This window comes from Chiloscyllium plagiosum, unplaced genomic scaffold, assembly GCF_037043375.1.
Source record: "Chiloscyllium plagiosum isolate Xiang-an unplaced genomic scaffold, Cpla_swu_hap1 HiC_scaffold_39, whole genome shotgun sequence".
Taxonomy (NCBI): domain Eukaryota; kingdom Metazoa; phylum Chordata; class Chondrichthyes; order Orectolobiformes; family Hemiscylliidae; genus Chiloscyllium; species Chiloscyllium plagiosum.
In genome coordinates, this window is record NW_028270177.1 from 1,066,680 (window position 1) to 1,079,657 (window position 12,978).

The following is a 12,978-nucleotide window of genomic DNA, read 5'->3' on the forward strand; positions in this document are numbered from 1 at the left end:
GTGAGGCACGAACTACCCTTCACAAAACCGTGTTAACTATCCTTAATCAAATTATTTCTTTCCAGATGATTATAAATCCTATCTCTTATAACCTTTTCCAACACCTTACCCATAGCCGAAGTAAGGCTCACTGGCCAATAATTATTAGGGTTGTCCTGACTCCCCTTCTTAAACAAGGGAACAACATTTGCTATCCTTCAGTCTTCTGGCACTACTCCTGTCAATGATGCTGACAAAAGATCAAAGCCAAAGGCTCTGCAATCTCCTCCCTGGCTTCCCAGAGAATCCAAGGATAACTCCCATCTGGCCCAGGGGTCTTATCTATTTTGAGATCTTCCAAAATTGCTAAAACCTCTGTGTCAACCACAATCCCATCTAATTTAGTAGCCTGTATCTCCATATTCTTACTAACATTGCCCTTTTCCAATGCGAATACTGACAAAAAGTATTCATTAAACCCTATGTCCTCAGATTCCACACACAATCTCCCACTACTGTCTTTGATTGGCCCTAATCTTACTCTAGTCATTCTTTTGTTCCTGATATACCCATAGAAGGCCTGAGGGTTTTCCTTGATCCTATGCTTCAACAACTTCTCACCTCTCCTCCTGGCTCTTCTTAGCCCTCTCTTTAGATCATTTCTGGCTAACTTATAACTCTATAACCCCCCCATCTGAACCATCGTGCCTCATCCTCACGTAAGTGTTCTTCTTCCTCTTGACAAGAGCTTCAACTTCTTTAGTAAACCATGGCTCCCTTTCACGACAACTACCTCCCTGCCTGAGAGGTATATACTTACTAAGGACCCGCAGAAGCTGTTCCTTGAATAAGCTCCACATTTCAAGAGAGTGTCCACCCCCTGCAGTTTCCTTCCACATCCTATGCATCCTAAATCTGGCCTAATCGTCCCATAATTGCCTTTCCCCAAGTTATACCTCTTTCCCTGCAGTATATACCTATACCTGTCCATTGCTATTGTAAACATAACTGAATTATGGTCACTATCACCAAAGTGCTCACCTACCTCCAATTCTAACATCTGGCTCGGTTCACTCCCCAGTACCAAATCCAATATGGGATTGACCCTTGTTGGCCTGTCTACATACTGTGTCAGAAAACCCTCCTGCACACTAAGCAAAAACTGACCCATCTAAACTACTTGAAGTACAGTATTACCTGTCAATATTGGGGAAGTTATGCTTCATGTTCTCAAAATAAAATAATTTTTCTATAATAAATTCATAAATGCTGTAGAAAATCAGACATTTGGAGGAATCTGCAGGAGAGAAAGAGTTAACCTTTGGAGTCCAATATGGCTCTTCACAACTGAATGGGGCTGGAAAATGTGTTTTGTTTTAATATACTGTTGAGAGAGGGGAGGAGCAAGTGGAACAGATGATGAGTGTACCCAGTGGAAAAGACCAAGCGTATGCTAATGGTAGTAAAGGAAAGGTACCAACAACAATCCCTTTGTCTTTTGTTCTGGGCTCCCTCCCCAGTGTACCCTGTAGGAAGGTATTTGTGATTAGTCAGGTGGACAGGTAAGTGGCAGAGAGTAGTGAGGGTATGGAATGCCCTGCCTGCAACAGTAGTAGACTTGGCAACTTTAAGGGCATTTAAATAGTCATTGGATAAATTTCTGGATGATAATGGAATAGTGTCAGTTAGATGGGCTTCAGATTGGTTTCACAAGTCGATGCAACATCAAGGGCTGAAGGGCCTGTCCTGCACAGTAGTATTCTTTGTTCTATTAAATAGATTTAAATCTAGTGAAATATGAGGTGAGTTATTTGGGAAAATTAAACAATGCAATGAAATACGTAATAAATGGGAGAATATTAAGGTGTATTCACGATCTCTGAAGGTAGGATAGGCCAGTAAGATGGTTAAGTGAACATATGGAATCCTTTCCTTTCTTTAGCTGAAGTATAGCCTATCCGAGCAGGGAGGTTATGCTGATACTCTATCAATCACTAGTTAGGCCACAACTGTATGTAGTTCCTGTCTTTCATTCATTCAAGGCTTCTGGGCTTCACTGGCTGAGCTAACCTACACATCCCTGAACACTGTGTCAAATTTAGCATGGCCAATTTAGCTAACCTGCACATCTTTGGATTGTGAGAGGAAACCGGAACACCTGGAGGAAACCTATGCAGACACTGGGAGAATGTGCAGATTCTACACAGACAGTCCCCCAAGGTGAGAATCGAACCGAGGTTCCTGGCACTGTGAGACAACCGTTGCTAACCACTGAGCCACCGTGCCGGCCCGATGGACTAGGGTTATTCCCATTGAAACAGAAGAGGCGGGAGATTTGATTTGAGGTATAGATTAGAGAGGATGGGAAGGGCATGCTTAGCTTAGCAAAGGCATTAGTGATCAGGGGCATAGATTTGAAGTAACTTGGTAGAAGAATTGGAGGGGAGATGGGAAAAAGTACCTTTTTTTTCCAGAGTGGTAGGGCTCTGAAACTCATTACTTGAAAAGGTAGTAGAGGCAGAAGTCCCCAACTCATTGCAAAGTTGTCTAGAAATGCACCCTCCGTGTTGAGTGGTATGTAAGAATTGTGGTTTTCTCTTATTTCTTAGTGGTAAACTTGAAGCAGCATTAAAATCTATAATTTATGAAATAATATAGCATTTTCATGCTTTTATAGATTGCTCATATTTAGTGATTTGGGTAATGTTAAGGCGTCTGAAATTGGAAACGTTGAATGCAAGGTTAATAGACCATAGATATTGTAAATATTCAATCAGTTGACTATTGTGGATGTTCAGTATTAAATAAGGCCCCTTGTGTGAAATTGAAATTTTCATACATCTTTTGAGAAACTTGGTTTTATTTTACTTAAGATACTGAATCATTTCATCTCATCTACAAATTCATTGCTCTAACTGAAAATGATGGGGATGTTGCCATTCTTTTATTGGGTTGTTTTATAATCAGTTTTTATTTTCTGATTTACAGCTGGGAACATCTCCTCTTCACCTGGCAGCCCAATATGGCCACTATTCCACAGCAGAAGTGCTGCTTCGAGCTGGAGTGAGTCGGGATGCAAGGACCAAAGTGGACAGAACGCCTCTGCATATGGCAGCATCGGAGGGCCATACCAACATTGTAGAAGTGCTTGTTAAGGTAATGTTCATCATCAATTTTCTAACAATGTCAACCTTGGCTTGGTCTTATGACTTCTGTCCATTACTTCTATTCCACCCTACAAAGATATTAACACATAATTTCCTGTTCCTTTTGTTGTGCTGAGAGAGTGCTGAATTGTTGAAAGTGCAGCATTTTGGGTGAGACCTTGGTGGAGGCTCCACCAGTCATCTCCGATATAAAAAAAGTCTCATACCGCTATTTGGGAAGAACTCCCCTCCCCCAACTTTTTATATGAGCAGGAGTAGGCCATTTGGCCCCTCAAGCCTGCTGTGCTATTCAATAAGATCTTGGCTGATCTTTTTCATGGACTTCGCTCTACTTACCCACCCACTCACCGCAAGCCTTAATTCCTTTGCTGAGCGCCTCGTCTTCCGCCTAGGAACCCTCCAACCACAAGGGATGAATGCAGATTTTTCCAGCTTCCTCATTTCCCCTCCCCCCACCTTATCTCAGTCCCAACCCTCGGACTCAGCACCGCTTTCTTGAACTGCAATTTTCTTCCCGACCTCTCTGCCCCACCCCCTCTCCGACCTATCACCCTCACCTTAACCTCCTTCCACCTATCGTGTTCCCAGCGCCCTCCCCCAAGTCCCTCCTCCCTACCGTTTATCTTAGCCTGCTTGGCACACCCTCCTCATCCCTGAAGAAGGGCTTATGCCCGAAACATCGATTCTCCTGTTCCTTGGATGCTGCCTGACTTGCTGCGCTTTTCCAGCAACACATTTTTCAGCTCTGATCTCCAGCATCTGCAGTCCTCACTTTCTCTTAATTCCTTTATTTGTCAAAATCTATCTATCCTTGCCTTGAATACATTCATCGAGGTAGCCTCAATTGTTTCACTGGACAGAGAATTGCACAGATACACAACCCTTTGGGTGAAGAAGTTCCTCCTCAACTCCGTCTTAAATCTGCTCCCCTTTATTTTGAGGCTATGCCCCCTAGTTCTAGTTTCACTCGTCACTAAGAACAGAGCCCCTGCTTCTACCTTATCTATTCCCTTCATAGTTTTACAAAGATCTCCCCTCATTCTTCTAAATTCCAATCCGTCTACTCCATCTCTTCTCATAAGCCAACACTCTCAACTTAGAAGCAACTTAGTGAACCCCCTCCAGTGCTGGTGCATCCTTTCACATGTAAGGAGACCAAAATTGTAAACAGTATAGCGTGTGTGGCCTCACCACCATATAAAGTTGTAGCATATCATAGGAGCAAATCACTACAGACCTGGAATCTGTACTGAAAACAAAAACTGCTGGAAATCACAGTGGGTCAGGTAGCATCCATGGAGAGAGAATAAGCGCTGACTCTTCATCAGAGCTCTAAATTTCAGCATTTTTTTAGTTTCAGTGCAGCATATCCTTCCTGCTTTTTTTTAAACTCCATCCCTTTAGCATTGAAGGACAATATTCCATTTCCCATCCTGATAACGTGCTACATCTGCAAACCAACTTTTTGTGATTCGTGCACAAAGATGTCCCGGGTCAATCTTCACCAAGCTGATGTTTTCCCTTCATTTGATCTTCTTGTAAAAAATAATTAAGTGGGGATGAGATGCTCAGATAGTAGAACAATGCTCTGTGCAAATTGATTGCTACTTTTCCTTCATTACAACATGAATTAGCCATCAAAGCGCTGAATTTTCTGAGGTTATTTGGATATTCTGAGGTTAAGCAAGGCATAATAGAATTGCAGATTTTAAAATTATTTGATCATAACCGCATTGTGAGTAAACTTAACTCCATTGACTGAACCAGGTTTCAACAGTATTTCCTTTACTTTATAACATAAGATTCAGTGTCACTGCCATTTACTGAACTGCCTCCCAAGTTTGATATTCACACTTGGGACCAGAAGTGACCTGGACTCCATACTTGGGATGTGATCTAATATACGTATAATTGAGAATGATTGATTGATTTCATCCCATCTCTCGGAATGTTTGTGCTATTTACAGTTTAATTCTGGAGATTTCTATCTGGAGTGCTTGAGCAGCCAAACCAGATTTTATATTTAATGACTTGTAGTGAATTTTAAAAATCTGTCAAATTGCTGTTCATGGTGATCTGGTGAATGTGGTTCATCCAAGGAAGTCACTTAGCACTTAATCCCCATTATAAGTAGAACAAATTATTGTGGTTATGTTACAGCATTCAGTTTTTCACTATGTAGTTTGGCATTTTTAAAGTTTTTTGTTTAGTTGAGTGCTGTATTTTAAAATGGACTTGACTCTTGATAAATAGATTATTAAACTTTTTTGACTTTATGTAGTGGGCTGTCACTTTGAATTTGATTGTGACATAATGATTACCTCTTTGGCCGTTTTGGGCTGGAATTACTTTAGTCTAGACTGCTTCCTTCCAAATAAGCACTTCCATAATAAGACCCTCGCAGTTCAATGCTTCAGCATTCTGGTCCTTCTTGTAACTTAACACTAAGAAAATTGGCATTGAGAGTAGGATCGGTGTCAAAGTAGCTTGTGACATGCTCCACCCTGAAGGAACACTGAATAATGAGTACTCTACATTGGATGGAAATGCCTTCAGTGAGGAGTATCTACTCTGAAAGAAACTGGCAACCTCAGGAATACCTTGTTTTAAACAGGAAGAAACGAAGTAGTGCTAAACTTTTTATGGTACATTGTGCTCGGTAGGCCCTTCCTATTTGAACAAAAATAGTGGGAGAGTTTGGCACCACAGTTACACCCTATGATGAAAATAGAGCTGGAACTATTACACAGAGATTCCATTATTTTGTTCAAGCTAACAAAATTGTCAGAGGATACAGCAGGATGCAGATTGCAATTTTGGGCAGAGAAATGGCAGATGGAGTTTAATCCAGACAAATGCGAGATGAAGCATTTTGGAAGGTCAAATTTAGATGCAACTTATACAATAAATGGCAGAACCCTTAGGAGCATTGACATCAGGGTAGCTTCCTAGACCCAACCATCTTCAGCTGCTTCATCAGTGACCTTCCCTCCACCATGAAGCCATTAGTGAGGATGTTCACTGATGATTGCGCAATGTTCAGCACCATATGTGGTTTCTCAGATACTGATGCAGCCCAATTTCAAATGCAACAAGATCTGGACAATGTCCAGGCTTGGGCTGACAAGTGGAATGTAACGTTTTGTGCCAAGCAATGACCATCAGCAATAAGAGATACTCTTACCATCGCTGAATCCCCAACTATTAACATCCTGGGGGTTATCATTAACCAGGAGCTCAACTGAATGCAGCGGCATACAAGAGTTGGTCAGAGGCTAAGAATACTGCAGCGATCTATCCTCTCCTGACTCCCAAAGCCTGTTCACCATCTATGAGGGACAAGTCAGGTATGTGATGGAATACTTGCCTTGATGAATGTAGCTCCAACAACATTCCAGAAGCTTGACACTATCCAGGACAAAGCAGCCCGCTTTGCTGGCACCACTTCCACAAGAATCCACTCCCTCCACTGTCGATTTCAGTAGCAGCAGTGTGCACTATCCATAAAGTACACTGCATAAATTCACAAAAGATCCTTAGCCAGCATCAGAGAGCTTTAGCGATAGTATTAAGGAAAACCCTAAGGCATTCTATACTTATGTAAGGAACAAGAGGATGACCAGAGTGAGTTTAGGGCCGATAGTGGGTGGAATTTGTCTGGAGTCAGAGGAAGTGGAAGAAGTTGAGGGCAGCACGGTGGCACAGTGGTTAGCACTGCTGCCTCACAGCGCCAGAGACCCGGGTTCAATTCCCGCCTCCGGCGACTCTCTATGTGGAGTTTGCATGTTCTCCCCGTGTCTGCGTGAGTTTGCTCCGGTTTCCCCCCACAATCCAAAAATGTGCAGGTTAGGTGAATTGGCCATGCTAACTTGCCCGTAGTGTTAGGTGAAGGGGTAAATGTAGGGGAATGGGTCTGGGTGGGTTGCGCTTTGGTGGGTCGGTGTGGACTTGTTGGGCCGAAGAGCCTGTTTCCACACTGTGTAAGTAATCTAATCTAATCTAATGTAAGTAAGTAATCTAAAGTCCTTAATGAATACTTTGTTTCAGTATTCACTACCGAGAGGGAACTTGACATTTCTGAGGACCGCGTGAAACAAACTGATATGCTAAAACAGGTTGATGTTAGGAAGGAGGATGCATTGAAGACTTTGAAAAACATGAGGAAAGATATACCCAAGATTACTACAGGAAGCAAGGGAAGAGATTGCTGCACATTTGGCGATGATCTTTGCATGCTCACTGTCCACTGGAGTAGTGCCAGATGACTGGAGGGTGGCAAATCTTATTCCCTTGATCAAGAAAGGGAATAGGGACAATCCTGGGAATAACAGACCAGTCAGTCTTATGTCTGTGGTGGGTAAGGTATTGGAGAAGATTCTGAGAGACAGGATTTATAATTATTTGGAACACCACAGTTTGATTAGAGATAATCAGTCAGCATGGCTTTGTGAGGGGAAGATCATGCCTCATAAACCTTATTGAATTCTTTGAGGATGTGACACAACTTGTTGATGAAGGTAGAGCAGTGGATGTGGTTTACATGGATTTTAGCAAGGTGTTTGATAAGGTTCCCCATGATAGACTTATTCAAAAAGTAAGGAGGCATGAGATACAGGAAAACCTGTCTGTCTGGATACAGAATTGGCTGCCCCAAAAAAGACAGAGGGTGGTAGTAGATGGAAAGTATTCCATCTGGAGCTTGGTGACCAGTGGTGCTCCGCAGGGATTGGTTCTGGGATCTCTGCTCTGCTCTTCATGATTTTTATAACTAACTTGGATGAGGAAGTGGAAGGGAGGGTCAGTACGTTTTGCCGATGACACAAAGATTGGTGGAGTGGTTGGTAGTATGGGGGGCTGTTGTCGGTTGCAACGGGACATTAACAGGATGCAGAACTGGGCTAATAAGTGGCAGATGGTGTTCCACCTGGAAAAGTGTGAAGTCATTCACTTTGGAAGGTCGAATTTGAATGCAGAATTAAAAGGTTAAAAGCAGGATTCTTGGCAGTGTGGAGGAACAGAGATCTCGGCATTCGTAGAGCATTACAGTGCATACAGGCCTTTTGGCCCTCGATGTTGTGCCGACCTGTGGAACCAATCTAAAGCCTAACTATCCTACACTATTCCATTTTCAATTGTACACACTTAGCACATTCCACTCCGTCCAAGCCCTCGAAGCTGTGGCAGTCCCAGGCTATTTTTGGAAAATAAAAATCCCCTACCATTATAACCCTGTTATTCTTACAGACAACTGAAATACCCTTACAAATTTGCTTCTCAATTTCCTGCTAACCACTGCACGGTCTATAGTACAATCCCAATAAGGTGATCATCCCTTTCATGCTGAGGGTATCTCTGGAAGGAGCTACTAATAGATCTCTCAAAGCTGCCAGTCAGGTTAATGGGGTTGTTAAGAAAGCTTATGGTGTTGGCTTTCATTAGCAGGGGGATTGAGTTTGAGCTGCAAGGTTATACTGCAGCTCTATAGAGCTCTGGTTAGACTACATTTGGCATAATGTGTTCCATTCTGGATGCCTCATTACAGGAAAGATACGGAGGCTTTAGAAAGGTGCAGAGGACATTTCCCAAGATGCTGCCTGGACTGGAGGGCATGTCCTCTGAAGAAAGGTTGAGAGAGCGAGGGCTTTTCTCATTGGAGCAAAGAAGGATGAGAGGTGACTTGATAGAGATGTACGAGCTGATGAGCAGCATAGATAGTGGATAGCCAGAGCCTTTTTCCCATGGAATAAATGTCTATCATTATGCAGCAGCAGTGAGGGTGAGAATTGGGGGTTGCTGGGAAGGCAAGTTTCCCTCTAAAAGGATTTAGCTCGAGAGTCAGCAGCCTCCATTTCCAGCAGCGGCGGGAGGGGTGAGGAGCTGAGTGGGAGCGATCGAATTGCACTCTGGGAAAGTGAATGAACCCGAGTGGCTGAACCTGAGACCCTTCCTCCTCCTCTAAATAACAAAAAAAGACTTGTGTTGATTATAGTGAGGTTTTTTTTAAATTTCTTTTTTATAGTGTGATTGGTAAAACCTTTTTTTTCTCATTTTATCTATTTGATATTATAGTTGGACGAAGTTAAGCTTAAGAGTAAAAATGATAGGAGATCTCAGACCTGTGTTATGCTCCTCTTGCTCAATGTGGGAGCTCAGGAACACAGCTGATGTCCCTGATTCCTTCATGTAAAGGAAGTGTGTCCAACTGCAGCTATTGTTAGATCACATGATGGCTGTGGAGTTGTGGATGGACTCCCTTTTGAAGCATCCGCAATGCTGAGGTCGTGGATAGCACGTTTAGAGAATTGGTCACACTACAGATTAGGATTGCTGAGGGAGAAAGGGAATGGGTGACCAAAAGGCAGAGAAAGAGAAGGAAGGCAGTGCAGGTGTCCCCTGCGGTCATCTCTCTCCAAAACAGGTATACAATGCTGGATACTGTTGGGGGAGATGGCTCACCAGGGGAAGGCAGCAGTAGCCAGATTCATGGCACCATGGCTGGCTCTGCTGTACAAAGGGTGGGAAAAAGAATGGAAGGGCTATAGTCATAGGGGATTCAATTGTAAGGGGAATAGATAGGCAGTTCTATGGTCGAAAACCAGACTTCCGTACGTTGCCTCCCAGGTGCACAGTTATGGATGTCTCCGATCGGCTGCAGAATATTCTGCAGGAGGAGACTGAACAACCAGTTGTCGTGGTGCATATAGGCACCGATGTAGGTAAAAAACTGGATGAGGTCCTCCAAGCAGAATGTAGGGAGTTAGGTTAAAAAGTAGGACCTCCGAGGTAGTAATCTCAGGATTGCTACCACTGCCATGAGCTAGTTAGTAGAAATAAAAGAATAGGCAGGATGAATGCGTGGCTTGACAGATGGTGCAGGAGGGAGGGGTTCAGACGTTTGGGACATTGGGACCATTCTGGGGGAGGTGGGATGATTACAAATTGGACGGTCTATACCTGGGCCGAACTGGAGCCAATATTCTAGGGGATGCTTTTGCTAATGCTGTTGGGGAGGCTTGAAACTAATGTGGTGGGGGGATGGGACCCAAATGAGGAGGTTAATGGACAGTAAACAGGTAGTAACTGAAGCTTGTAAGAAACTAGATAATGAAGTCAGTGAGACGCAGGGGAAGAGTGGCAGGGAACAGATGATGAATACAAAGGAACTGGTGGTCCGAGGTGCATTTGTTTTAATGTGAGCACTATAATAGGTAAAACAGATGAACTTGGGGCTTGGAGTATGATATTGCTATTACTGAGATTTGGTTGAGGGAAGGGCAAGATAGGCAATTAAATATCCCAGGATAGCCATGCTTCAGGGCAGTCAAGGGGTGGAGGAGTTGCATTACTGGTCAGAAAAGATATCACAGCTGTGCTGAAGGAGGGAACTGTGGAGAGGTCAAGCAGTGAGGCAATATGGGCAGAGCTCAGAAACAGGAAGGGTGCGGTAACAATATTGGGGCTGTATTACAGGCCTCCCAACAGCGAGCATGAGAGAGAGGTACAAATATGTAAACAGATTATAGAAAGATGTACGAGCAACAGGGTGGTGGTGATGGGAGATTTTAATTTTACCAACATTGATGGGGATTCACTTAGTATTAGAGGTTTAGATGGAGCAGAATTTGTAAGGAGCATCCAGGAGAGTTGTATACAGCAGTATGTAAATAGTCCAACTCGGGAAGGGGTCACACTGGACCTGATGTTGGGGAATGAGCCCGGCCAGGTGGTTGGTTTCAGTAGGGGATTATTTTGGGAATGATGATCACAATTCCGTACATTTTAGAATACTTACGGACAAAGAGGAGTGTTGTCCTAAAGGAAGAGTGCTAAATTGGGGGAAGGCCAACATAGCAAAATTCGGCAGGAGCTTGGGAATGTGAATTGGGAGCAGCTGTTTGAGGGTATATTTGATATTTGGGAGGCTTTTAAAGAGCGGTTGATTAGATTGCAGGACAGACATGTCCCTGTGAAAATGAGGGATAGAAATGGCAAGATTAGGGAACCATAGATGACAGGTGAAATTGTGAGTCTCGCTAAGAGGAAAAAGAAAGTGTACATAAGGTCTAGGCGACTGAAAATAGATGAAGCTTTGGAAGAATATTGGGAATGTAGGATCAATTTGAAATGAGGAATTGAGAGGGCTAAAAGTGGTCATGAAATATCTTTAGCAAACAGGGTTAAGGAAAGTCCAAAAGCCTTTTATTCATATATAAGGCGCAAGAGGGTAACTAGAGAAAGAGTTAGTCCACTCAAGGACAAAGGAGGAAGGTTATGTGTGGAGTAAGAAAATGGGTGAGATTCTTTAATGAGTACTTCACAGAGGAGAGGGACATGACACATGTTGAGGTTAGGGATCGATGTTTGATTATTCTCAGTCAAGTCGGCATAAGGTGGGAGGAAGTGTTGGGTATTCAAAAGACATTAAGGTGTACAAGTCTTCAGGTCCGACTGGATCTACCCCAGGTTACTGAGGGAAGTGAGACGGGAAACAGCTGGGGCCTTAACAGATATCTTTTCAGCATTCTTGAACACTGGTGAGGTCCCAGAGGACTGGAGAATTGCTAATGGTGTCCTTGTTTAAGGACGGGAGCATGGATAATCCAGGTAATTATAGACCAGTGAGCCTGATGTCAGTGGTAGGGAGGCTACTGCCGAATATACTAAGGGATAGGATATATACCCATTTGGAAGAAAATGGGCTTATCTGTGATAGGCAGCATGGTTTTGTGCATAGAAGGTCATGTCTTACAAATCTTATGGAATTCTTTGAAGACGTGACAAAGGTGATTGATGAGGGCTGGGCTGTAGATGTCATAATAATGGACTTCAGAAAGACGTTTGACAAGGTTCCCTATGGTAGGCTGACGGAGAAAGTGAAGTAGCATGGAATGCACTATCTGATGGATAGAGAACTGGCTGGACAGCAGGAGACAGTAGTAGTGGAAGGGAGTTCCTCAAAATGGAGAACTGTAACCAGTGGTTTCCCACAGGTATCGGTGTTAGGACCACTGTTATTTGTGATATACATAAATGATCTGGAGGAAGGTATAGGTGGTCTGATTAGCACGTTTGCAAATGACACTAAGATTGGTGAAGGGGACTGTCAGAGAATGCAGCAAAATCTAGATAGATTGGAGAGTTGGGCATAGAAATGGCAAATGGAGTTGATGCATTTGGAAGATCCAATTCAAGAGCAAATTATACAGAAAATGGAAATGCCCTGGGGAATGTTTGAAGTACAGAGATCTGGGTGTTCAGGTCCACTGTACCCTGAAGGCGGCCAAGCAGGCCGATAGAGTGGTCAGAAGGCATACAGCATGCTTTCCTTAATCGGATGGGGTAACTGAGTATAAGAGCTGTCAGGTCATGTTACAGTTGTGTACAGTTCTGGTCGCCACATTACCAAAAGGATGTGGATGCTTTGGAGCGGGTGCATAGGAGGTTCACCAGATGTTTTGCTGGCCATGAAGTGAGGTTGTGTAGATTAGGATTATTTTCATTGGAAAGACTGAGGTTGAAGTTGAACCAGATTGAGGTTTACAAAATCTTGAGAGGTATAGACAGGGTGGGTAGCAAGAAGCTTTTTCCCCAGAGTTGGGGGCATAATTACTAGGGTCAATACCTCAAGGTGAGAGGGAAAAAGTTTAAGGGTGATATACACAGAGGGTGATGGGTGCCTGCCAGCGGAGGTGGTTGAGGTGGGCACAATAGTATTATTCAAGATGTATCTAGTCAGATACATGAATGGGCAGGGAGCAGAGGGATACAGATCCTTAGAAAATAGGCGACAGGTTTAGATATAAAATCTGGATCGGTGCAGGCTTGGAGGACC

General features: G+C 43.4%; 1 protein-coding gene across 11 annotated transcripts in view; it reads left to right on the plus strand.

Moving 5' to 3' along the window:
- Positions 1-12,978, plus strand: part of gabpb1 (GA binding protein transcription factor subunit beta 1) — a 100,110-nt gene that overhangs the window by 22,612 nt on the left and 64,520 nt on the right. For all 11 annotated transcript variants that reach the window (XR_015753820.1, XM_087981393.1, XM_087981396.1 and 8 more), the window contains one exon: positions 2,968-3,135. Coding sequence is in view for 10 of the 11 variants with exons in the window: in XM_087981393.1 (XP_087837519.1) it covers positions 2,968-3,135 (168 nt within the window). In the remaining variant the exon portion in view is untranslated. The remainder of the gene's footprint in view (positions 1-2,967; positions 3,136-12,978) is intronic.